The sequence below is a fragment of the Plectropomus leopardus genome, chromosome 1, assembly GCF_008729295.1.
Source record: "Plectropomus leopardus isolate mb chromosome 1, YSFRI_Pleo_2.0, whole genome shotgun sequence".
Taxonomy (NCBI): Eukaryota; Metazoa; Chordata; class Actinopteri; order Perciformes; family Serranidae; genus Plectropomus; species Plectropomus leopardus.
The window spans coordinates 20,978,789-21,003,311 of record NC_056463.1 but is presented as its reverse complement, the minus strand read 5'-3'; the positions used below and the strand labels follow the sequence as shown (position 1 = coordinate 21,003,311).

The window sequence follows — 24,523 nt, the reverse complement described above, 5'->3', positions numbered from 1 at the left end:
TAGTGGCAGATTTAAACATTTGTAACATCAGAAATGTAGACTTTGGCATTGACTTATTTTAACATTCTGAGCAAACAATATTTGATAAAATGTTTGCGGCAATGAAGACTTAACAACTTTTAAGGTCATATATTTATATGATTGAATTTGAGACATTTTAAGACTTTTTAATGACCTGCAGACACCCTGTGTAAATAGGACTGTGACAGACTTTAGTGTTTTTTTTGCTCTCAGACTGGAGGTCAAAGGATACAAAGACACAGTTTAAAATAAGAATTATTGCCTTTTATTCAGTAAAATGACCTACACTTACATACAGGATGTCAATGAAATGTTGCCCCTGTAAGACCAAAAACACTGTGCAATCAATGAGACCACAATAGAAATACAAATGCTTAAAATAACAATCCACATCAAACCCCAATAACAGAACACGAGCGTCATTTGAACACATTGAACTCTACACCGCTCGCTGTAACATTTTCAGTGCAATAAAACATCACAGATAAAACACAGCAGGATTAAAGCAAACTCCTTTTTGACTCAATTTCTCTGAAATAAAACACAGTAGATACAATAGAAATGTATTATGCTATTATATTAATATAAAATGCACAAGATGCTTAACTTTCAACATAATAAACCCTCTCTCCCCCATTTTACAAATTCCTGTTACTTTTAACTGAATTATGTGCGTAATGAATAAAATATGTTTCTAACTCCAAAATTAGCATTTAATTAAGAGTGGAGCTGCAGCAGACGGTGCATCAGCCAGTGTGAAGTTTAAGGTAACATTTCTTAATGGTGTGTTTTTCCCCAAAAAATAAAAGAAATAAAAAGCCAAAAGAGAACACCACGTGCCACCGCCCAGCACTGTGGAGCTGATTCTCCTATGGACGAATATTGGGAGTGTCTGAGCCCTTTGATACATAACAAGAATATACATGTACATGTGTACATACTTGTGTCTGTGCTGCAGAATGACATGTCCTCACCTAAAAACTGAGCGGCTGCTCCGGTGACCCCCCCAGCTGCAGTAAAGCCGCACTGAGTCCAGCCTTCAGCGCTGAGTAGTCCGGCTGCTCAGAGTACTGCAGAGTCATCACTTCAGTCAGGTACTTTTGAAATGCACCTACACAGTGAAACAGACACACACACACACACACACACAGAAACATATCATGAGAGGGCACATAATCAGTGATAAGTGTGTTATAAAACAAACATCTTAACTCACTGGAAACTCTCCTCTTCTCAAAGCAGTGACTCAACAGTGCAGGAACGTCCTTCGTGTATCTACAATGACAACTTTTGTGAGTAATTTGCATTTTCTTTGTATTGTGTAAAACAGCAACTAAAAGGAGCTTTTATTTTTGTTGATTTTGCAGAATCATTTCCATGTGCACCACAGTCTGAGGTTGTAAAGATCTTGATCTGGCTACCATGTGCATTTGTTTGGAAGAGTGAGAGAAAAACACACTAACTTTTAATAATATTCTTCTTTTTAAACGCAACTGTTTGCAGGATGCATAGTAATGAAGTAATGCGTGTACTTGTCGGGATGTAAGATTACAGCCTGGTAATCAGGGGGATCAGACCACAATTTTCTTGATGGTCTTGTTTGCTCATGTAGGTCATAAGTAGGAATCAGTATTGAACTATGACTGTTTCTTAACTAGTTAAAAACTCCTTGTGGTTGCTGTAATTATGCAGGTTTCTGTCATGCACGCATGTTAACACATCCGTGTTTTTATGGCGATTCAAAGCTGTGTAGACTTTAAATATCCCACTGATGATAAACTCTCTCTCACCTCTGTTTCTGCGTGGCTACCTGGTCCGGGTGAGTGAGGGGGGTCCACGGCAGCGTCCCCGTGTGCCAACGCAGCATGCAGTAACCCAGAGACTGCAGGTCACTGCGTCGAGACGGAGCTGAGAGGAGAACACAGACATGATGCCGACATCTGTTCTCCCTCCCACATTTACTCTGACACAACACGACCACGAGACAATCCTCAGATGTACAGATCACCTGGTTTTTGTGGTTTTGTTCTGTGGTCGTTGAAATTTTACACTAAAGAAAACCACAATCAGCTCCACAAGAAGAAAAATCGGATATTTTTCTCGTGTGAAGCTTCTGTGTGTGCTGACAGATGGACTGTGGGAGGAGTGCAGGTGTTCCTCATGCAAAGATGAAAATAAATCTGGTGGTGTTTGGTTTACAGTAGCTTATAGAGGGAAATGGCCTCCAATTTGCTGACGTTAGTGGGGAAAAAAGGAATCAGTGAACCACAGAAGTGACTCACCTGCTCCCTTATGTGCGTCCAGGCTGATGAACTCCAGGGTGCCGTCATGTGCTGTTCTGCTGGCCTCGCGGTACTCTACATGCTGCCCTCCAGGACAGTACCTGAAGGCATGGCAGTGTCCTACAAGGTATACCTAAACACACACACACACACAAAGTAAAGTGGTGAGTGTATTTCACACTGCAATCTTGGACATGGACAGATTCATCTGTACTTCAGAGTATTTCTCACCTGTGATTTCTCTCCTGGTTTGATGTAAATGTTTTCTGCATTAATATCAGCGTGAACATACTCATTAAAATGGATATATTGAAGCACATCTAACTGCAAGGAGAAAGAAACGTTATCGTTTAATACATGAGGGGAATCACAATTCTTCAAGAGTTCTGGAAGGTGATTAAAATGAAAGATGTTGTCTGGAAATAATTTAGTTTACACTCACTACTCTGCACGCAAGCTGCAGGACAGTTTTCTCAGACAGAAGCTCATCTTCTTCCTCCATGATTGACTGGAGAGACTGGCCCATGTTGGGGAAAATCAGAAACCTTAAAAAAAATAATAAAGAACTTACAGTAGAACCCAAATCTTTCAAAAAGTTAATCTCTTTCATATGACATGTAAATATTCACACCTGTAGGACTCTGCATGAAGACCAAAGCCAACACAGGAAGGAATCCCCAGAAAATCCATCTTGTTTTGTTTGATCCACTTTTCCACTAGAGGGAGACATTGTGATTTAATTATTATAAAGTTACACTCCTGACAAACCAGACCTGCATCTTAGAAGGGTGACAAATGTAAAGATGCAGTCAGCAATTACTTTCCAATACACTTTTTGTCAAATTTTGCTAATATCTGCGGCTCTGGCTTTGTAAATGGGAAACAAACAAAGTGGCTCAGACCGACACACACGACACCATACCAGCTAGGAAGTCATAAGGAGCACTCCTGTTCATGCAGGAGAGGGAGAAGGCCATTTTGCATAACAAGAAAGGCAGCGGGATCAAATGAGGCTGTAAAACTGAGCTTCTGAAGGAGCACTGATGGGAGGGGTGTATTTGTTGGGTAGTGAGTTCAAATTTCAACAGTCTTTCTCCAGAATTGCAGATTACACCTTAATTTTTCCCCCTGACTGCATGACGGTGCTCCTGTTGATTAAGTTTTTGTCCACTTCTGCTTTCCTATGAATGGATTATGAAATGAAAGACAGACATTTATATGTGATATTGTGAAACCAGATCACATGACAAATTGCCAGAACACTTCTAACTGTCAGCTAGCTGTCACAATACTGGAATGTTTAACTCTATATTGATTTTCAATACCACAAGTCTATACCATGACAACAAAAAACAAAAAATGAACTGATAAATCAATATTTTTGACCACACTACTGTCTATTTGTTCGGTTTCTGACCAATATCTGTTTGTCATGTTAAAACTTTTAATTAATGATCAGCCTGTGAAACACTGAAGCACTTGACTGTGATAAATACTGCTACTACCTTTGTTTTAACAAAATGTACTTCTCTTTAGGTTATTATCAGTCATTGTGTGACTGCAGCCAGTCATCCATGAGACAGAAAACCCTCACTCTTTCATCAGCGACATTACACCTGTTTTTTGGAGAGGAAGTGTTTATTTGGAAGTGTTGAACTCGAAACAGACTAAATCCTCACCAGATGCAGGTTTAGCAGCTCTCTGCAGAAAGTTCTGCTCATTGAAGAGTCTTCCATCTTTAGCTCCCTAAGACAGAGAAAAAAAGATAAACTTTATTGATCCCAGTCAGAGACGTCTATGGGAAATAGAGAACAAATAAAAACAAACTTTTTTCATTTACAGGAGAGAGAGGACGACATGCAGCAAAAGGCCCGAATATGACTGGAACCCAGGCCACTGCAGTAAGGACCTAACCATAATGGTATGCGCTCTCCTCGGTAATCTTCCAGGATGCCCAAAACAATCAATTTGTTGATGAATACAGATGGGGGAGATTATTTCTTCATTTATGGCACACATAGGGATGATGATGATAATTCAGCACTGTTTGGATGGGATACTCATAATACTGAAGTATACTGCGAGTGTTGAGGCGGCACTCACCAGTTTGAGGATGTGATTTGATTCCTTGGCACTGGATCGCAAAACTGTTTGCAAAACTGAAAAAAGATAAAACAAAATTATTCAACTGAGGCATAAAACAGGCTGTTCTCTGCAGTGAATTTTTTGTAAGAGTCAATTGTGATAGCCTGCTGTAGAAGACTGCAGCTCTGTCCACTAATCTATTTTACCAATTTCTTTGTGTATGACTGGAGCTGCTTTAATGAAGTTATTAGACAGAAGAGACTGTTAGAGAAGATGCGTTTCAACTCATACCTCAGTCAAAATACTGGAAATGAAAATAGAGTTTTATAGAGAAATTTTTTTGGGGGGTATGTTTTTTTGTTGTTGTTTGGGTTAACCAACTATGTTGTAAATAACATATTATACACAACAAATTCACTAGTATAAAACCACAAGAAACATGTTATGTATAACAATAATTATTATCTTTTATCCTGAAATATAAACAGTGGTATTTTTTCTTCTTTTTCCTATTTGTGGTTTGTACAGTATGTCTAGTTTTTAATCTTTGGACAGTTAAGTACTCTTAAATTGTGCACTAATTCAGTTTCCAGTATTTTCTCTGGTGTCATGCACACAGACGCACCTTCGTAGATGAGCTCTGTTGAGCTCTGACTGAGCAGTTTCACCAGCTTCCACTTCTTGCCTGTTGTGTCCGTCACCTCTTCACCTTCCTGTAGTGGCTCCACTGCGGGCGTATGCTTTGACTTCTTGGCTTTGCTTTTTCCTGACGTCCAACCAATTAAGTTGCATTTTTGAAGAGAGAAAAAGTAATGTTACACACTCACAAGAAAAATATGATACACAACTGTACAGTTAGTTTCCTTATGCTTCAAATTACTTGATTTTTCAGATGTTTTTAATTTCCTTTTATTTCCTTGGTGTTTTACTTTTTTACCTCTAACTTCTGTCAGCTTCAAGTTGGAGGGTGAACTTCACTGTTTCACTAAACCTATCGCTTAATAAAAAAGCAAGTCATGTGTGTGTGGAAACAGCAAAATGTTTTGCTCACCTTTTGAAGGTGACTTGGAGTTTGGTGAGGAAGCAGGGGAAGAGAGGACCACATGGGGGCCATCTACTATAGATTCCTCTGCTTTCCCACTTGATTTATCAGTCAGCCTCTTCCCCTCCTCTGCCTGCTTAGCTGGGCTGTAGAGTTTTGTCTTTCCCCTCACTGTATGTGGATCCAGCCACAATAAATATGAATGAGAGAAAAGATTACAGTACAAATTACAGTTAAAAAATGAGAGAGAGTCGCTGCATTTTTCATGAGGGATGTTTTGTGTTTCAGCTCACCAGTACGAGGGGATTTTTGGACAGGAGAAGACTTAAGAGTGGGCACTTTCCCTGTGTCGAGTTTAAAAGTGACTGTGTGCTGCTTGGGTGGAGTTCCAGCCAATACAGCGCTGTTATCTGTTGATACAAATCACAACACTTGCATCAGATGTTATTTTATTTACACCTGCATCACCAGTAAGTGTTACCTTAAGGTTAAAGCTGCATGTCACAGTGAAGTTTTATGCTACAGCAAATTTAAAAAAAAAAAAAAAAAAAAACTAAGTTCAGGGCAAATCTTCACCAGACCAGCAAAGCGGAGTAGCTGCTTCAAGTCCATTTTCCCTTATTACCTTTAATCCTGTCATCTCTGACAGGACTAGCGGAGGGCACCAGGGGTAGAGTGGCATCTTTAATGCTGAATTCAACTTCCCTGTCCAGACGAAGGGAGTTACGGGTCCTTTTCAGAGCAGGACGAGTTGTAACTGGAGTTGGGATGTTATATGCATGAGCTGTAAAAAAGTTCATAACTACATAAAGTCTAAAATGTATGGATAACACCAACTAACTCCTAATAACATACTGTCAAGATATCCACCTGTACTTCCTGTGGGCTCGTAACTCGTGCTTGAAGTGAGGCTTGATTTAGTTACTGACGTTGCTATTTCATCTCTTCTAGGTGGAGAAAGACTTAAAGACGCCGTTGAGCTCACAGGTACAGATTCATCGAAAGCACAGGGAAGCTTCTCCCCACACGATGGACAAAATCTGAAATCAGGCTGCAACTTTGTCCCACACTGGGGGCAGAAATGGAAAGGCATCCTACAAGAGTATACAGCACATCATCTTGTGGGTGCATAGAAAACAAGAGGAAAATAGACACACACTAGCTATTATTGCAAAGTGCCTGATGCTCTGTTATAAAACTGTTGTATAAATCAATTAAAAATATCATTCAGAGGATCCAGACTGGTCAATATGGACATTGTGTGGATGTAACTGTGACAATTAAGAAAAAAACATTTACGAACAGTCATTAACGCTGAACACTAACTGAACATAAAGCTGAACATAAGCTTAAGACTCATATTCCCATAAACACATGCAACTTAACTAGCTACATTAAAGTTGATGAGACTTTTTTTCTGGCAAAAATTGTGTGTCACTGCAAAGAAATCCAGCTCATGTCAGTTAACCTAGATATTTTCCAGAACAAAAAACTAATTGGCAAGCGTTAACTAGATAAGTTAACGTTAGCTAGCCTCCATTAGCACTTCGAGAAAAAAAGTTTTTGTGGTTTCCTTGTAACGCTAACAGTTGATTGGCAACGTGACAAAACAATCGCTGATCTACAGTTGGAGGAAACAATTTGAGCAGAAGGTCGTGTGTTTTTACATCGACTGATTTCAACGTGTGTTGAGCATAAACATAAATACAATGCAATGACCAAACAGCTCTACGTTAGCTAGCTAACAACAGTGAAACTAATGCAAAAATAATAATAGAAAAGGTTGAGTATCGCATTGTTGCTGGTTTTTGAGCCTTGGCTTTTAGTGTAATTGGCGCCTACGAAACATATATGCTGGTGCTTGACTGATTTTAAAGTTGTAATAAATAATTTTAAAGTGTCTGAGCTACCTTAAGACACCGCTCAGCCTGTTTGGGTTGGTTATGTTTCTTCTTCTCCTGTTTTTGGTGATGTGCGCGAGTGGGGAGGTGCTGCCCCCTGCAGGAGGTCAGGACAGCTACAGCCTCGCTGTTTTCTCACATTCAAAAAGGTAGAAGTAGTATATAAAAAAGTATTTGATAATTTAACCAAGAGTCTACAGTCTACAGTGTGCACAGTTTGATTCAGGCACACTGTAATAAACTAGAAACATGCAGGTTTAATAGGGTTGTCTCTCCACATTGTTTGAAATAAATGTAGCAGTTTAACGAGTAGCCAACAATATTTCCCTCTTATATAGTATATATAAGAGTATAGTCAGTATAGCAGAAGTTTAAAGTACCAGTACTTGATCAAATGTTGCCTACTTTGTAACTTTCTTGGTGACTTACAAATCTGAGGTACTTGTACTTGAGGGTTTCCATTTTATGCTACTTTACATTTTGGAAGAAAATACTGTATCTTTTATTCCACTACATTTATTTGATAGCTTTTGCAGATTTAGATTACTAGAAAATAGAAATCAATGAACAAATTATGATATAGCCTACAATTATAGTGTTGGCTTTGCTATGCAAAGTTATCACAAATAGCCCCAACTTTACCAGCGGCAAAATCAAAGTGATGAACACACAAATGCATCACATTATAATTTATTAGGCTAATACAGGCTATGGTATTCTGAAGTGGGCCATTCTGCATAATGAGTACTTTTTATTTTGGTTACTGTAAATGTATTTTGATGTTGATAATTTTGTATTTTTACTTGTGTAAGACTTTAAATGCAGGACTAGCTGAGTATTTCTGCGTCTTCACTGTGGTATTGTTACTTAGACTTAGGTAAAATATCTGAATACTGTGTTAATGTTAATCAAATTTAGAAGAGACTTAAAATGACCTCATAAAGACACAAAAAACACCCACCCAAACAAAGACAAAGACAAAATGTTACCTCATAGAAACTCTAAATAACCTAAATAAGGCACTGAAATGACTGAGAAACAAAATGGCTACAAAGAGACACAGAAGAACAAAACAGACACAAAATTACCTGACAGAGACACAAAGTTACTTAGAAGTTAGACAAAAAATAAGTCAAATGGACACAAAAAGACCACAGAGACACTAAGGAACTGCAAAGGCAAATGACCACAAAATAAATAAAAAAGGGAAAAACAACAATTATAAGGTAACTACAACTGACTACAAAGAGACACAACATGACAGAAAAGACACAAAAATACACCAGAGACACAAAATTACCCAAATAAAACACAAAACTAGCTTAGAGTGACACATCCAGTTCACTACAAAGGGAGACAAAACATAAATGGAGACGCAAAGCCATCACAGAGTGACAAAGAACAGCCAAAAAGGGGGGAAAATACCCCAAAGAGACACCTAAATGCATCAAATAGACCCAACGTACTACAAAAACGAAACAAAACATCCACAAGAAGAGATAAAATGACAACAAAGATCAGGGGCGTCATAATGGGGGGAAAAGTGGGACTGACTACCCAGGGCCCAAGTGGGGAGGGGGCCCTTATAGGGCCTGAAATAAAAATTATTTTTAGTAGTGACTGCAATAAGTTAACTAAAATTGTCTGAGTTAATGAACAAACATTCAGAATTCCTTTCTAGAAAAAATGTGGAGTCTCTCTCAGAGGCCCCTCTCACATTTTTCAGGAGTGTAAAACAAAGTTATAGTTGTTTATTGCTTTTAATGGGTCATCGGGTAATGCAGGTGTGGTTATAACAATTGTACAGGGTTGGCTTGGGCCGTAGTGATGGGGCCCAATGAGATATGTTTTCATGGGGCCCAGAATTCCTGGCGACGCCCCTGACAAAGATACTCAAAAACACCACAAAGTGTGTTTTTTTCTCCTCTGTCTAGTTGAGGTGGTGGGGCCCTTTTCATTCTGTGCCCAAGGGACCCAAATCCGCCCATGCTGCTGATAATAACTAACTGTCAGGTACATGAAGTCGCATTAAAAGCGCTTTATTTCCCTCTGAAACCAGGTAGAGTAGAAGTACAAAGTAGCACGAAATAGAAATACTCGAGTATGTTTAGTCTCGTGCGCTGAGCTGTTCCGCCTTCAGGGTGTAACGTTAACGGCTCGTGCTTCCTCCAGTTAGCTAACAGAGTGATGAAACGGCTCCGTGAGGAGGAGCTGTTTCTCCCCAACCACGGAAAGTAAAGGAGGTGCTCAGTGTGAATGAAGCTGGTCTCATGTCAACTAATGGCCCAGAGGCGACGGAGAAAGTAACATTTATTCACCTTTCGGTAAAGTCTTCAGCGGCCACTTTTAACTCCTTTTTTTTTTTGTAACAGCGGGACACGGTGCGCAGCAGCAACGCCCCGGGGCTGGTGAGTTCACATCAGAGTGTTTTCAGGAAATGTCAGTCGAAGAAATCCGTCTGTAGCATCTGTCAGCAGTTAGCGAGGGGTTGAAAAGTTTTCTGTCAACTTAAATTGAGTCGGTTATCTGCGTTAGGAAGCGACAGGCTGTCTGCCTACTGACGAGCTTGTCAAATTCACCCTCACGTAACGAGGGAGCGCTGGCTTTGGAAACATTTTACACCTGCTTCTTTTCACAGTTGTTAGCTTATTCCACACTTGCTCAATAACCATATGTGTGTAAAACGGGGTTTTCAAAGCTTACTGTCAACATTTATCCCAGTGTTGAGATATTTTTTGGATCCATATGTTTGCTGACAGGAAGCTGGAGAGTTGGCATCCTATTTAGTCTACTTGGCAGGATGCACGTTAAGGAAAACAAAAGTGGTTATTTTTGCCTAACAGGCCGCCTGACCACCACTGACAGCCACATGAGGACCATCTGAGGGTCATTACATTGTTTTTACTTGTTTCAGTTAATTGATTTGAGTGTTTGTTATGTGCCTCACACTGCCTGGTTCTGCTGCTGCAGATAAACCCTCACAAGGTATTTTAATGACCAGATAGTTACCCACTTTGGCAACCTGAAGTCTTTAAGATTCATGGTGGCCACATATAATCATTTGGTTTTATTCTTAGTTGTGCATCATCGTACTGCTGCACCCTTTCAGGTTTATGGTATGTGCATATCCGGATTTTCCCAAGGAGCTGGCCTCTGTGTTGGACAGCTGCCCAGGGTGGGTCTTCCACTTCTCCCTGACAAATGATTAAAGCTGCTTTTTGTTTGCTGGTATGCATGGGCGGTAGTATTTGGCCTGGCAAACACAACTAGGTTAACTCCCAGGGCAGGAGAAAATGGCAATAGATTTATAGATTAAGGTTTATTTAAACCTTATCTAAATAGTAATGCCACATTGAGATGAACAGAGTCCTGGCCTAAATATGCAGAAATAACAATAAGTTACAGATAGACAACAGAAGACAGACAACAAAAGTGCTAGAACTGAACAGAAATGCAGTTATTAAATCATGAAAAGAATTGCTAATATAATCATGTAAAAGATTTAATCAACCTAAATAGCAACTTCAACCCTCCCATTAGCTGTTGAAACCTCTGAAAATAAAGAAGACAGTCGCGTTGCTGTGATTCAGACAGTGTAACATGGTGTAGCCATATGTCCCCATTAAAAATACTCTCATAGGAGTGCAATAGATTTTTTTAGGACAACACAACAACCAGTATTTTCTTGCACTCATATCAGCTACAAAAATTGGTTTTAATTCATGACGTCAAAGTGCAAATGCAGGTTGATGATTTCAGACATTATGGTACTAAGGTAATTAAGAAGCTTGAATAAACAAGCAGCAGCTCAAATCAATACCATGGTCGTTCTCTTTTATTTCTACTAGAGATGCTCTCAGGGCCGGATTAACCCATTAGGATGCCTGAGTGCAAGAATGCACTGTGGGGACCTGTTGACCCTGTTTTTTCCACTTTACAAATTGTAATTGTAGAAGTTAGTAATTAGTTTGTGGTTAGTTAGGTGGCCACACTTTTTTAGTAATATTTTCCAGGTAACCGCATTATATAGCCTACTGAAATAATAAAGGCCTTAAAACTAAATTTTTACTTCAGGCGCCTCTTCAGGGTGGGGCCTCAACACTGGGTAATAGTGGGGATCTGTCATTACAATTTATTATGTCTTTAGTGATGCATACTTGCTGCAACAATTAATTGATGAGTTGTTAGCTATTTAATTAATTGCCAACTAATCTGATGAGCGATAAATAGATTAGAGAATTTTTTTTAGCAAAAAAACTGTCAAAATTCTCTGATTTCAGCCTCTTAAATGAGAATATCTTCAGGTTTCTTTATTCCTCTATGACAGTAAAATGAATTATGTTTTTGTTATGGCATTTGAGGATGTCATCTTACACTGGACTACCTTTTTTTTTTTACATTTTATAGACCTAGTTATGGATTGATTAATCAAGAAATGAATCCACAGATTAATCCGAAATGAAAATAATTGTTAGCTGTAGCCCTAGTGCAAACTGTAGTGCCAGACAAACTATCAATCAATTAGATTACCAAAAACGTATTGTCAGTTAGTGAGCTTAAAGCTTTTGCCTGTGGCAGATGACCACCTTCACTGGTTGGTAGTACAGCCTTGGATGCACTGATCCAGTGCACGGATTGATCATCAGCACTGATACTGACCTAACAAGTGGACCTGGTATCCGTCAGACGTGACTGATCCACATTAAAGATAGTTTTTCTTCCAATATCATTGTAAAATTCACTCTCTTCTATCAATTATATTAATTCAATCAACTCAGATGGTGTTAGATTGTGTTAGATAGTTACTCTGTATCAGCTAATAGACTGCGTTTAGATACCAGAATTGTATAAGGACAAAAAACTCAAAGTATTGCAAACCGAGGTTCTAATATATATTAAGTGATTTCCATTAAAAATAGATCACCAAAAATATTAGTTTAACAAATGGCTGTAAAAAATAAAGGATACTGATTTTTCTGTTTGAAGCTGATATAGATATAGTAATGTTTCTTAAAATGCAGAAATGAGCTTGTGTTTTTTGTACTTCCCGTTCCCTTGTCTTGAAGTCAGTGTGTTTTTGAATAGGTTATCGGTTAGATGCCTGAATTGGCATCGGCGTTGGAAAATTGGTGGTTTAAAACAAGATTAAGAGTTTTTCATGGGTCTTGTTCTTTAACATCAAATATATCAGTGAAAAATACCTCACTCATGAATTTTGAAGCATGGTGTGTCTTAAAAAAGACGCTAACAAAGAAATGAGACTACATGAATGAAGTCATCACGTCGAACACAGCTTTACAGCTTGACACAGCGGTGATGTTAAAGTCATGCATTCGTATAGTCCGTTAATAGCCTTACGTTTGCTTTTTTCTTCTGGTGATTGCATTTAAGCTTAAAAAAATCATACTATCTTGTTGAACAAAATGTTTGTTTTGCCACAGAGTTTGTTTTCTGCAGTAATCCAAAATCCAATGGAAAAATTTTGTCAAGGGAACCAGGGCGATGTGATCCTCCTGATCTGCCTGATGTCTTTTCATTTCAGAATGATGAACACATCTTCACAGCATCCTGCCAGAATGTATTTCAGGATAATCATTAGTATTGTGTATCTGTTGGTTTTTTACTATGCTAACCATCACCCTTTTGTTGTTGTTAATGGCACTAATAAATTTGGTTAAGATAAGCATCACACTTTGTGTAAGACTGCTGTTTATCTGCTGCATGTACGGCCCTTTCCACTTAAGGGAGTGATGTATTATGTGACGCCTTAATCTGGTGGTGCAACAGGGCCTCGTTTGTTTGCTGTTAAAAGGTTTTAGGAAACACAATCACACACAAAGTGTCACTCAATGACCCTGTCGAATGTTATTCCCTCTTAGTCCAAATTAGACTTTCGTGACTCCTAAGGCTTAAAAGGCAGATGCAGAAACGTGATATATTAAGATGGTACTTGCTGGATAACTCAACCAAAGGCAGTGATGGCATCTCACAGAGATCTTCTTCTTCTTCTACTTCTGCTTTCTTAATGTTAGCTCGTTGACGTTAAACCAGCGTCATTATGTTTAATTTGGAGAGGGATACATCCAGTAGAGGAGACCTGGTGGGGGACATTGTTATTTCAGAAAGGTTTTTGTAAGGTAGTAAAATAACTGTTTTCTTGCCTAACACAACAAAAGATCACACTGTGCCATCAGGGCTCGGTATAGCTTCCTATTCAGAGTTTTGATGGGACTTCCTATTCACAGTTTTGACAGGACTACCAAGAGTAATATGACAGCAAAATGGCCATGAAAGTTTTTGCCCAGCTTTGGGTTCTGGACATATTATGCATGAACACTTGCTTTCTTTTCGTGTGATATTTGCTTGTTAACATAGGATTATAGTATTTCTTGTTTGCGATTGGGGCTCAATAAGAAGTCATCTGATTAGCCTGATGAAAGTCTGCAGAAATTTGCTGACACAATCTGTGGCCTATCTCTAGCAGTGTGGGTTTGTGCTCGTCATGCTGTGACCTGTTTTCGTTGAAACAGAAATCATGCACAGACTCATGTTTTTGTGTTAGGGTATTTAATGTAATGATGTCAGTGAGCTGAGTAGAAAATTATGTCATAAGCAGGCAAAATGACTGTTTTCACAGCAAACGCTTTGACTCGTTAAAGCAGGAAAATTACAGCACTTACTAATAACATTAATGATGTCTCAGTTACATTAATTATCCCAGTTGCCAGTCTTGTGAGCCAATATGCACAATGCCAGGACCTTCAACATGAGTCGCCTAAATCTGCATTAGTTTTAGCTAAGTGTACCTCATAAATGACTCTGTATGCACCAGGAGGGCCTTTTGATGGGGAGATAAGAGGAAATAGTTGTTAGAAAGATGAAATGTTTCTGGTTTGAATGTGAATATAAAGGTGTGGATGCTGTGATCTGAGAAACATGATTTTCACAGACCAAAACGAAGCAAGCTAATTAGTGGTCACACTGTTTACAGTTTCTCTGTAGGCTTCAGTACTTACTCATAACTACATCTAATTTATTTTATTGATAAGATAACAGAGTGGAGTGGGAATCTGAACTGTGAATGATTGATGTTGCCTTGCCTTGTAGAGAGTGATTAAAATAGATTTGTAAAGCATATTTGATAACAGAAAAAAAGCTTTACAACAGAGTAAATCATTTTAATCAAAGGTAAAGAATAAAATAAAACCTAACAGGTCATTTTAAACCTACCTGAGTGAAAACGGGCCCATGAATGGAAATGTTCACTTCAAAGTTTAGGTGCTCTGTGGTGTTTATAGCCCCGTCTGTGCTTGTGGAAACCATTTCCATCACAGTGCATTCACCATGGAGCTTGATTTTGCACGAGACTTTAAGCTGCTTACGGCTCCAGATGAAAGGTTCAGCGGGGGTTACAGTGAAAGAATGTAAGATTTGTCTGAAGACTTTTCTACGAGCTGGTCATATGATACATCTGCACTTTCTTTTGAGTGTTTTGACCGGAATTGGTCAGCCGTGTCAAGTGAAAATTTTTCATCCAGTAGATTGCATAGTGTGCTTCTGGTTCTTATTGTGTAAGAAAATGTGGACCTCTACACTTTAGTCCAGGGATACTCAACTTGCTGTGCCTGGGGGCCACTTTGACAAAATGGTAATAAACAAATATTAAAACTGTTTTTAAGTATATGTAGCAAATAAATCACCTGTTGCAACTGTTTGGCGTTTGCTGTTCTCGTTCATCTTTGCCAAAAAGCAAATCTAGTCACAGCAGCAGGTGTACAGAGGGTGTTTCTAGGTTTTTGGGTGATTCTCCTTTGCCATATTTTATGAAACACGCTCTATTTTATTGTTTTTTTGCACTCTGGCATCGTACCTACATTCAAAGTAAAAAAAAAAAAAATCCTAGCGTGAATCAGTTTCAGAATTTCACAATTTCAGCAATTTACTCACTGACGTATATCACTGCTCATGCAAGTTGTAAGTATGTACATGTTAAAAAAAAGTTTTGTTCTCATGAAAATACATTACATCTCGTCATCTGATCCCGCATGCACCGCAGTTATTGTGAAAGTGGTACAGGGGTCAGATGTGCAGAGCACTCGTGTGCCATTGATGCAAGAATGTAAAGCAAACTGAAGCCTGACTAGCTATAAGCTAAGTGAAAAAGCCTCACTAAATATCACGGTCTCCAAAAAGAAAAGTCAGGGTACAGAGAGAGCAAGAAAATGAAAAGAACAGAAAGACAATAGCCAAATTTCTTTTGGACAAAAAAGTGTAAAGAAGCACCAGGTTTCTCAGTCAAATGTGGCAAAGCCTGGGAGCTATGCAGACTAGCATATAAAACCTGCTGCAGTGGGCCCAGTTTTAAAGCTAGAGTGCTCTCATATGAAACTAGACGACTTAGGGCATTGATTGGTACCAAGTGCCATGTCATGCTATCTTATCAGAAGAGGCTAAAAAAAACACCACTCTTTCGAAATAGTGTGAGAATTTTCCATGACAGAAGAGCTCCCAATTTAATCAAAATTCCCAGATGTCAAAAGTTTTTGATGCCAAATCACGGCATGTTTTTTTCTATAGGGTTTCTCAAGGTCTTGGTTTCTTCATGTGATATCTTTAAGGGATTCTTGCCCATTTTTAACAGTTCTTGAGTGTATGAGTAGCCTGAGATCTCATGGTAAGCTCCTTATCAGTGCACAGTATACACTATAAAAGAGGAAATGTAGGAAGATTGTGAGCTGTCCCTGTGCTGTGTGTCTCGATGTACTGTAAACGTTGTATAAATATAAGGACATAATATTTTGGTGTAACTCCGCATCATAAAACAGGCAAAGACTGATGTGTTTTAGCATTTGTTTTTATGGCTTTTCTTAGAAAACAGAGTAGCAACAGAATTAATGGAAAGACAATAGTTAGTACTTCTATTAAATGCAATGGTCATCCTGTTAAATTAACCAGTTGGACTGGAAAGACGACAGAGGACAGCAGACTTAATGCCTAACACAGAAGTGTGAGGGTTGACACAGGTCAACTTGTGTGGGGCTGCCAGAACCACATATGCAGGGAACCAGTTTCTCCAATGAACATCACCTTCACTATGCAGAGAAACTCAAAATGACGCTGCTTACTCAAAATAGTATAAGATGTTTTGCCTAAATGGGGTGTAGCTGCGTGAGCGACTGATCTTAACCCCCTGTACTATAGCCCACCCACACAGCTGTTTCCACTTGTGCTGCCCGATTAGATCTCCTCTCAGGACAGTGTGGGTAAATACTGTGCAAACTGGACTTGAGTGACATCGCCGTCCCTCTCCTGTTAGTTTTGTTACACCTGTTAGGGCAGGACAGCTCACCCTGCCATCACTCTCACTGGTTAGTTTAGTTTTGTGACATCACATTACATTAAATAGTGCTCTAAAAGTCCCTAAAATGTAATTAATGGTTCTCTAGGAAATGTTTCTGTACCACAATGATAATTATTTACACTTGCCCAGACAATCTTAAAGGGTGAGTCTGGTGTTTTTCTTATTGTGAGTAAATCCCACGAGACTACCAAAAAAACAATAATTTGTTAGTCTTTCAATATTCTCCTACTTCCCTACCCTGTCTGAAACCTTCAGAGTTGGTAGAAAATTTATACTCATGATTAGAAATGTTTCAGTAATTTCCTAAATACAGCTTGGCATTTTAGTTTTTAGCAAATGTTACTCAAACAAGAGTAAACAGTGCATTTGTGGGGACCACTTTTAGTTGGATGAAAACACATGTGGCATGCCTCTGAGTGTGTAAATCAGCAAGAGAGTGTTTGGATTAATGAGCTAAAATAAATTGGAGTGTGCATGTTCTTCATGATGAAGAAGCATGTCCCTCCGTGTGACAGTGAGGCTCATTATGTGTTTTTAATTTAATTTATAGACAACAGTGGAGCTCTGTGATACAGAGGAACAAGCTATGTCAGCCTGCGGCTACGAAGCTACTTGTTTGCAAGACAAATTAATTGTTGTAGTTTTTAATGAGATTTGTTGAACTGAGATTTGTTGAAGTATGTAATGTTGCCAGGCTTATCTTTTTAAATGTGAAGATCATTCTGTATTTCAAGACTTCCCTGATGTTTTTGGATGACATGTAGACTGCCTTTATTGTGTTGGTTTGTGTCACCATATTTATTATCCTCCTGTCATTTCTTCACAATTTCACTGTCATCACTGTGTAATTTAGGGGAAAAAAAACCCAAACTTCGTCTCATTTTGAAATTTATTCATTTTCCAGAAAGAAAAAAATGTGATTGTTGGCTGATTGAGTTGTTTTGTTTGTGTGTTTCAGAAATTAAGTGCTCACTATGTCTGATGGGGACTACGATTACCTCATCAAATTCCTAGCCCTTGGAGACTCTGGCGTGGGAAAAACAAGCTTCCTCTACCAATACACAGACTGCAAGTTTAACTCCAAGTTCATCACTACAGTTGGAATAGACTTCAGAGAAAAAAGAGTGGTAAGTTCAATTAATTTTGTATAAAAGCCAGCACTGGATTGTTTGGTTTTCTTTCATTCAGTAAAAGTGTACATGGAATTTACGCTCTGCCCCTTTGACTTAACATTTCCTTGTCTACGTGTGTGCTACATGCATTTCTGGCTACCTAATTAGGGGCTTAAATGCATTCCCACACCATTAAGTAACTCTCTTTTAACTAAAGACTGCTTATGAATGTTGCAACAAGAATTTGAGTAATGACTAATGTTGGTGAACGGCAGGCAGCACCCTCCTCAAGAATAAACACTTCATACCATTGGCAAACAGCTGAGCAGTGTTCATATTTACTCAGTATTTACTCTTTAAAGCTACTGATCTAAAGCTCCAAGAAAATGGCCTGATAACAGTTTCGATCACAGTTTAACTGGAGGTTCAGTCAGTCCATGACAATTTATGTTAGTGACTGAATATCTTCATCGACCAAATGTATCTTAAGTATTTCCATCATCTCACAAATACTCTGTAAGGCAACATTCAAAATATATGTTTTACAGCTTAGATTTAAAAAGTTGCACTGACAGAACAGCTCTTGTAAATATTCTAAATATCTGTCATGGTTAAAGCACAATAAGGGATTATAGTGCGTCCTCAAAAAACCCCAGAGCCGTGCTTCCTGTCTTCGATTGTTAAAATCCATTAAGTGTAAAAATTAGTCATCAGACATTCTGGGTTTTCCTTGTCCATGAAATGACCATGAAGTTATATTACACGTATAATGAGATGGATACACCCGTAATACTGTGGCTGCATGTCCAGTTGTCACAGTCATACAGCTGCAAGCAAGATTATGCACCAAGACTTAACGCTTCTTGTCTTAACACCACTTTCAATCTCAAATAGTTGCTTCCTGTGCTGGTGAGTGTTTACTGCAACCACCAGAAGTGATGCACTGTTATATAGATCAGAGAAAAGATGTGGATGATATTTGGATGAATAAAATTTGCAGTTACATATGTGGACTTCTAAGTTACTTTATAGACTGTTGAATGAAACTCCAATAACAAAGATGTGTCTCAATGCCTGCGAGCAGCTGGCACTCATTTTACAATGAACCACCAGATTATGCTGCTAATCTTTTATAATAAATTCAAATCAGTGGAAACTCTTTCATGTATGGATTAAAATGGTTTTAAAAGTAAGTCTAAGCAAAGTTGTTTGCCAGAAAGGGGCTTGTCAGCTATGCTGTGAATGAAGCTCAACATTCAATACCAAGCTGCTTTGTTAAATCTTTTAAACCACAGGACTGCAAGATTATTAACAGTCAATATAGGTATCGATTTGGATGTCAGCTTTGTCAGTTATTGGCATACAGTTACACAATACGCCACGAAAAATGTACTGATGTAATTTCTATGGCTTTGTATGTGATTACAGCATATGGCTCAAACTTAAAGGTCCCATATTGTAAAGTCAGATTTCCATTTTTTATCATGAAGCCAATAAAGATGCTAGAAATACAATAAAAGTATCAAAACGCTCCATCCACAAAGAAACGCACGCAGTCTGTATTCAGAAACTGCGCCTTTTAATGATCCATCAGGACTCCAAGAAGTTGTGATGTCACAACTTTACTATATAGACTGTTTCAATTTGACAACAGAGATATAGCTGTCAGCCTCTTTGTATTTCTTCTGGACTCTCTTGCAGTGTATGTGAATGACTCCAGCTGATAGGAAGTACACGTGGACACAAACTGTTGCCCAGTTATGCACTTCCAGTGAAACAGTCTATAAAAATAGAAAGTGCGACTACAGTGCTGTTACAGTCATACGTCCTGCTAATGACAGCGCAGAGACGCCAAAAGCACATACGGGAATGACCCGGAAACACACACTAATCAGAGCAGACTGTGCTTTTTCAAGAGGAGGGGCTTGAAGAGACAGGCGCTGAAACAGAGCATTTCAGTCAGAAGGTAAATACAGGCATATTCAGGCAGACAGTGTAAGGAAAAAAATGTTTTATTTTAATATTAAAGCATGTATGCATGTTCTCGTAGAAATTAGAAATACAAGAATGAACCTGAAAACCAGCATAACGCAGCACAAGCATCAGTAGCACCACTGCCACAACTTTTCAACAGTTTCTACTGCTCTGTATGCTAATATTCATCAATTAACATGTCCTAACAATAAGATTGATCTCTGAGAAGTAAAAGCTGACACACTGACAGCCTCAAAATAGTTCCAGATCCAAATATAAACATTTTCTAGTGGAAACCCAACACACAAGTATAAACCTGAAAATTAGCATAATATGGGACTTTTAAATTTATAAAACACGCATTGACATTGGCCATACATCTAAAATGTGTTTCTGTTTAATTAGCCAAACTTGCCTGCCCTTTTTTTTACTTTTATTTATTGATGTATTTTTTTATTGTTATGTTGCACAAAGTTCTGTTTCCTGCCGCTTCACCTCCTAAAGTGAGCTGAATACAGTCACCATCAGCACCAGCTAATCCAGGTAGACAGAGCTGCTCAGGGGTTTGTGGACTGGCCTTTGGTTGCTCTCCTCACTGCTGGTTTGCAACAGCTCAAAAACATTTGTCAAACTTTACAGAATTTATTAAATGAATTTATTCATGTGTAGCGGGATGAATGTTACCAAGTATGCCTCATCCTTCCTGTTTTATTTTCTTGTTGAAGCAGATGTGCCACTATGCTAAGGGATACTCTTTCATCACCCACAAACTATGTTCCCATAACACAACCAGTCCGGATTTAGATAAAATGTTTTAAAGCTTTGTTTTAAACCTGTTTATATCAAATTTGAAAGCAGTTATATTTGTGCAGAAACACCTCACCTGTCTCTGTTTCATTAAGGTGTACAAATCAACAAGTCCAGATGGATCCACAGGTAAAGGACAGAAGATCCACATGCAGCTGTGGGACACTGCAGGACAGGAGAGGTACATGAAGTACTTCAACTAGCACATTTTCACTTACATCAAGCCTGCCCTTGTCCTCAGTTGTTTTTTTTTAATATCTCTTTTTCACTTTTTATTATATTTCTAATAAAGTGTTTCTTGTTGTTTGAATGGTGTCAGGTTTCGGAGTTTGACGACTGCGTTCTTTAGAGATGCCATGGGTTTCCTCCTCCTTTTTGACCTCACAAATGAACAAAGTTTCCTCAACGTCAGAAACTGGATGAGTATGTCCTCTGATACTCCAAATGTAGACTTTTAGTCATTAAACTGACAATCCTATCAAGTTCTAATGGCAAAGACACAGAGGAGGTACACAGGAGATTTGACGATAATACATTTCTGTATGACTACCAAAGTACTTCCAGTGAATGATGACCAAAGATTTTATGTGTATGTGTGGAATAGACACCAGCATGTTACAGGAAAATAACAGTGTGTGATTAAATATGAGATCCTCCACTTATGAATGATTCTGTCTGCACATTATATTCTGAGCTGAACTGTTGCTGCCACTGCGCTCAACGTTCCTGTTTCATGTGAATATAAAACATTAATGATAGCTTGATGTGGTTCTCAAAAGCAAACATATTGCATCAAAACAAGACTTAATTCATGATAATTTTCTGGATGACACTTGCAGGTCAGTTACAGATTCACGCATACTGCGAAAGTCCGGACGTCGTTTTGTGTGGCAACAAATGTGACCTGTCAGACCAGAGAGCGGTCAGTGAAGAAGAGGCCCGTGAGCTGGCAGAGAAATATGGGTATGTCTCAGTCTTGATCCATCTGCACACGAACCTCTCCCTGAGTTGTTTGTCAAGAAGGTAGTGCCGGAATTGTTTGCCAAAGTCTGTGCAGGTGAATGTCAGACTAAATTGGTCCTCCTGGAAAAGCAAATATTTGTGCACATGTGTAAAATATCCTGTTCTGACCCCGGTGGACACACCTTTACTAAAAACACACATATTGTAGTGGAAATCCACTGTATGAGATGTTTTTTAATGCCTTCAAGAAAGGAATAAACCTCTGTATTAAATATCACGTATTAACCTCAAGCTGATGCTGCTGGACAGCGTTTATTGTCACCTTTGATTATCTTGAACATGATTTCTCAGGAGCACCTTGAGGGAATTTTTTTAAGTTTGGCATAAACGTCCACTTGGACTCAAGCATGAACTGATTACATTTTGGTGGTTAAAGATCTCTGTTTTTTTTGCCAAAACTCAGGAGGTCATGCACTAATTATGACAACATTTCACACAAATGTCCTTATAGGTTAACATTATGAAGTGAGAACATTTTATATCCAAAAGTTTAAAGCTCAACATCACTGTGACATCATAATGTTCTGCAAAAACCCTTTTCAGGCCATTATTCAACACTAGAACAGAAAGGGAGATGGTGGTGACCATTTTATGTTTGGTCATACATGTTTTCTCCACATATATTTACAATCTTTCTGTAATTTTGTTATTGTGATTGTAGACTCTGGCACTGTTGGTCTTCTCTCTACATGTGTTATCTATTGTACATCTTTTCAATCCTGGGAGAAGTATGACTCCTGTGTTTATCTTCTTGAGGTTTCTTTCATTTTGCCCATTAATGGGAGTATGCTTGGGCGATATCTTTTTTTTTCTTACTTTCATACCCTCCTGATAGACTTCAGTGGGGTATATGGTATATGACACTATTTGTGTTTCAGGAAATACCTGAGCCTTCAGGGAAAAAAAGAGAGCATTTATTTTATGACGTTTCTTTAAAAGTATAGGTAGAAGGAATTATGTGTTTGAAAGCAACACAGAAGGCTGGGGGGTTAGAAAGTACTGAGATGTGGATTAAAGTGTTGCATTTTGGTCTTTTTATGGGACTGAGAATGAAAACATTGAATAACTCCAGCCTTACTCCCTTTAACATCCCTTTTCTCTCGATACCCAAAGGTTTGTGTCTCATTGTAACTAACAGCAGTAGTCTGTGATCCCTTGTTTAATATAACTCTTATTTCCCTCCATGTAGAATTCCATACTTTGAGACGAGTGCTGCAAACGGGCAGAACGTCAACCAGGCTGTGGACGTCCTGCTGGATCTCATCATGAAGAGGATGGAACGATGTGTTGATAAGTCCTGGATCCCTGATGGGACCGTCCGAGTTAATGGACCCACCAACCCAGACTTCTCAGACGGCTCTGATAGGAACAAGTGTGCGTGTTAGAATGAATGATGGTGGTTACATATCTGTGTCCATAAATATACAAAGACATCCAAGTTAAACAGCAGGAGTATATACTGTAAATACATATACGTATACGTATAATTTTTGTCCATTTCCCCACAAAGAAGTGCAACATTACTACAATACATTTTACTGTATTATTTGTTAGTACAGAGAAAAGTGCCTTTTGATTGTGGGCATTTCATTTGAATTCATGTAATCGGTCTTTTGATAACTGAGTCATATTGGAGTGTGGGATATTTATTTCTTATGACACCTGGCTGAAATCAGATATGCTGATCATATTTTCAGGTTTAAACTTTGTGCAGGAAAGTGAGCTGCCATGTCAGACGTGCCATACATTTACTGTTAATACTTTTCACTTGCTGTAAAATTAGCACAGATTCACGCTGCATTAACTCAAGAATGAAGTCATGTCTGTTTCCTTTTGTACAGTCAGATAAACGCTGACTGTGATACCTGAAGATGCAGTTTATTGGCCGAGAGAAATTTGCCATGATTGCACTTTTAGATGTATACTACTGATGCTCTACTGAATGTCCTGCTGAGTACTGCAGTCTCACCGGTGCCACAGAAAACATTTTGCTCTCAGTGACTGTCTAATGTTTGATGGACACTCGGTATTTTTTCTTTTGCCGTATTCATACTTGCGCTTGTTTGTCATCAAAACATGAATTTTGTTTAAGACCAAGTCATCAACATTATTATGTACAGCGACAGGTTTAGCCAATAATTACAAAAATTAATGCTCAATAGTTAAATAAGCGGAATAAATATGTCAAAGTAAAAACAGAGCAATAACTCGAGAGCAGCTGTTTTATAAAAGACCCATGCAAAAATAAATACATAATAATAGTCTTTCAAATTCTCTTGATATATTTTTAAGAAGAAGCGGTATGTGGACATGTTAGTAACTCCAGCTACAGTATGACCGATCGCCAGTCCCCTGAATTGCTCAGTTTATATCATTATTCACTTGTAACAAGGCCTAGAGTTTTAAATTATAAATGTTTAAAGTATTCAGGATTTTGCTCAGGCAACATCCTAGATACTCAGGATGAAATGTTTATGAACATTAGTTATTCCAGGGGTTCCCAAAGTGTTTTATATCACCTGAAACAACGACCATCTGTGTTGACATCATAGAAAATGAATTCAGTTGTATCAAAATTAAACATCCAACTTCAGGGAAAATGAGCAGTGGTGCTATTTCACACAGCAAAGCAGTGTTTTCAGTGAATGTGGCGATTGCTTTGGCTGTCATCTACTTAAGTAATTTAGCGTGAGACCAGATGCATCAGGATCTGAGTGGCTTATCGTCTCTGCTTAACAAATTTTTGATAGAAATCCTGTTTTGAAGTTCTAGATAGCTTTTAGGTGCTAGATGATCGCTCTGTTGCTGAAATCTCTAACTTTCATTACATTATTGGATGGAGAGTGTTTTGTGTCAGGTTTTAATTTGACCACATCAACAAGTAGGCTGTTCAATTTCTTAATATTTTAAGACTG

The 24,523-nt window shown here is 38.5% G+C and overlaps 2 protein-coding genes across 5 annotated transcripts; one reads left to right on the top strand and one right to left on the bottom strand.

The window, feature by feature from the left end:
* Positions 1–263: 263 nt before the first annotated feature.
* vrk3 (VRK serine/threonine kinase 3) lies at positions 264–7,411 on the bottom strand. 4 transcript variants are annotated; one of them, XM_042494976.1, is made up of 15 exons: positions 7,341–7,411; positions 6,301–6,524; positions 6,056–6,214; positions 5,724–5,840; positions 5,440–5,601; positions 5,014–5,154; positions 4,407–4,462; positions 3,983–4,049; positions 2,935–3,019; positions 2,746–2,848; positions 2,535–2,627; positions 2,304–2,436; positions 1,812–1,929; positions 1,238–1,296; positions 264–1,132 (listed from the first exon to the last, which is right to left on the bottom strand). In XM_042494976.1, exons 2-15 carry the CDS (start codon positions 6,521–6,523, stop codon positions 996–998), a joined length of 1,653 nt encoding a protein of 550 aa, XP_042350910.1. In that variant the 5' UTR covers position 6,524; positions 7,341–7,411; the 3' UTR covers positions 264–995. The 4 variants fall into 4 exon arrangements, with proteins under 4 accessions (XP_042350910.1, XP_042350984.1, XP_042351063.1 ...); XM_042495050.1 differs by having other exon boundaries at positions 6,301–6,548; positions 7,341–7,370; XM_042495129.1 differs by lacking the exon at positions 7,341–7,411 and having other exon boundaries at positions 264–552; positions 996–1,132; positions 6,301–7,276.
* Positions 7,412–9,526: 2,115 nt separating this feature from the next.
* rab27a (RAB27A, member RAS oncogene family) lies at positions 9,527–23,872 on the top strand. Its single transcript, XM_042494861.1, has 6 exons — positions 9,527–9,739; positions 17,651–17,819; positions 20,681–20,766; positions 20,905–21,008; positions 21,425–21,548; positions 22,798–23,872. Exons 2-6 carry the CDS (start codon positions 17,667–17,669, stop codon positions 22,991–22,993), a joined length of 663 nt encoding a protein of 220 aa, XP_042350795.1. The 5' UTR covers positions 9,527–9,739; positions 17,651–17,666; the 3' UTR covers positions 22,994–23,872.
* The last annotated feature ends 651 nt before the right edge of the window (positions 23,873–24,523 follow it).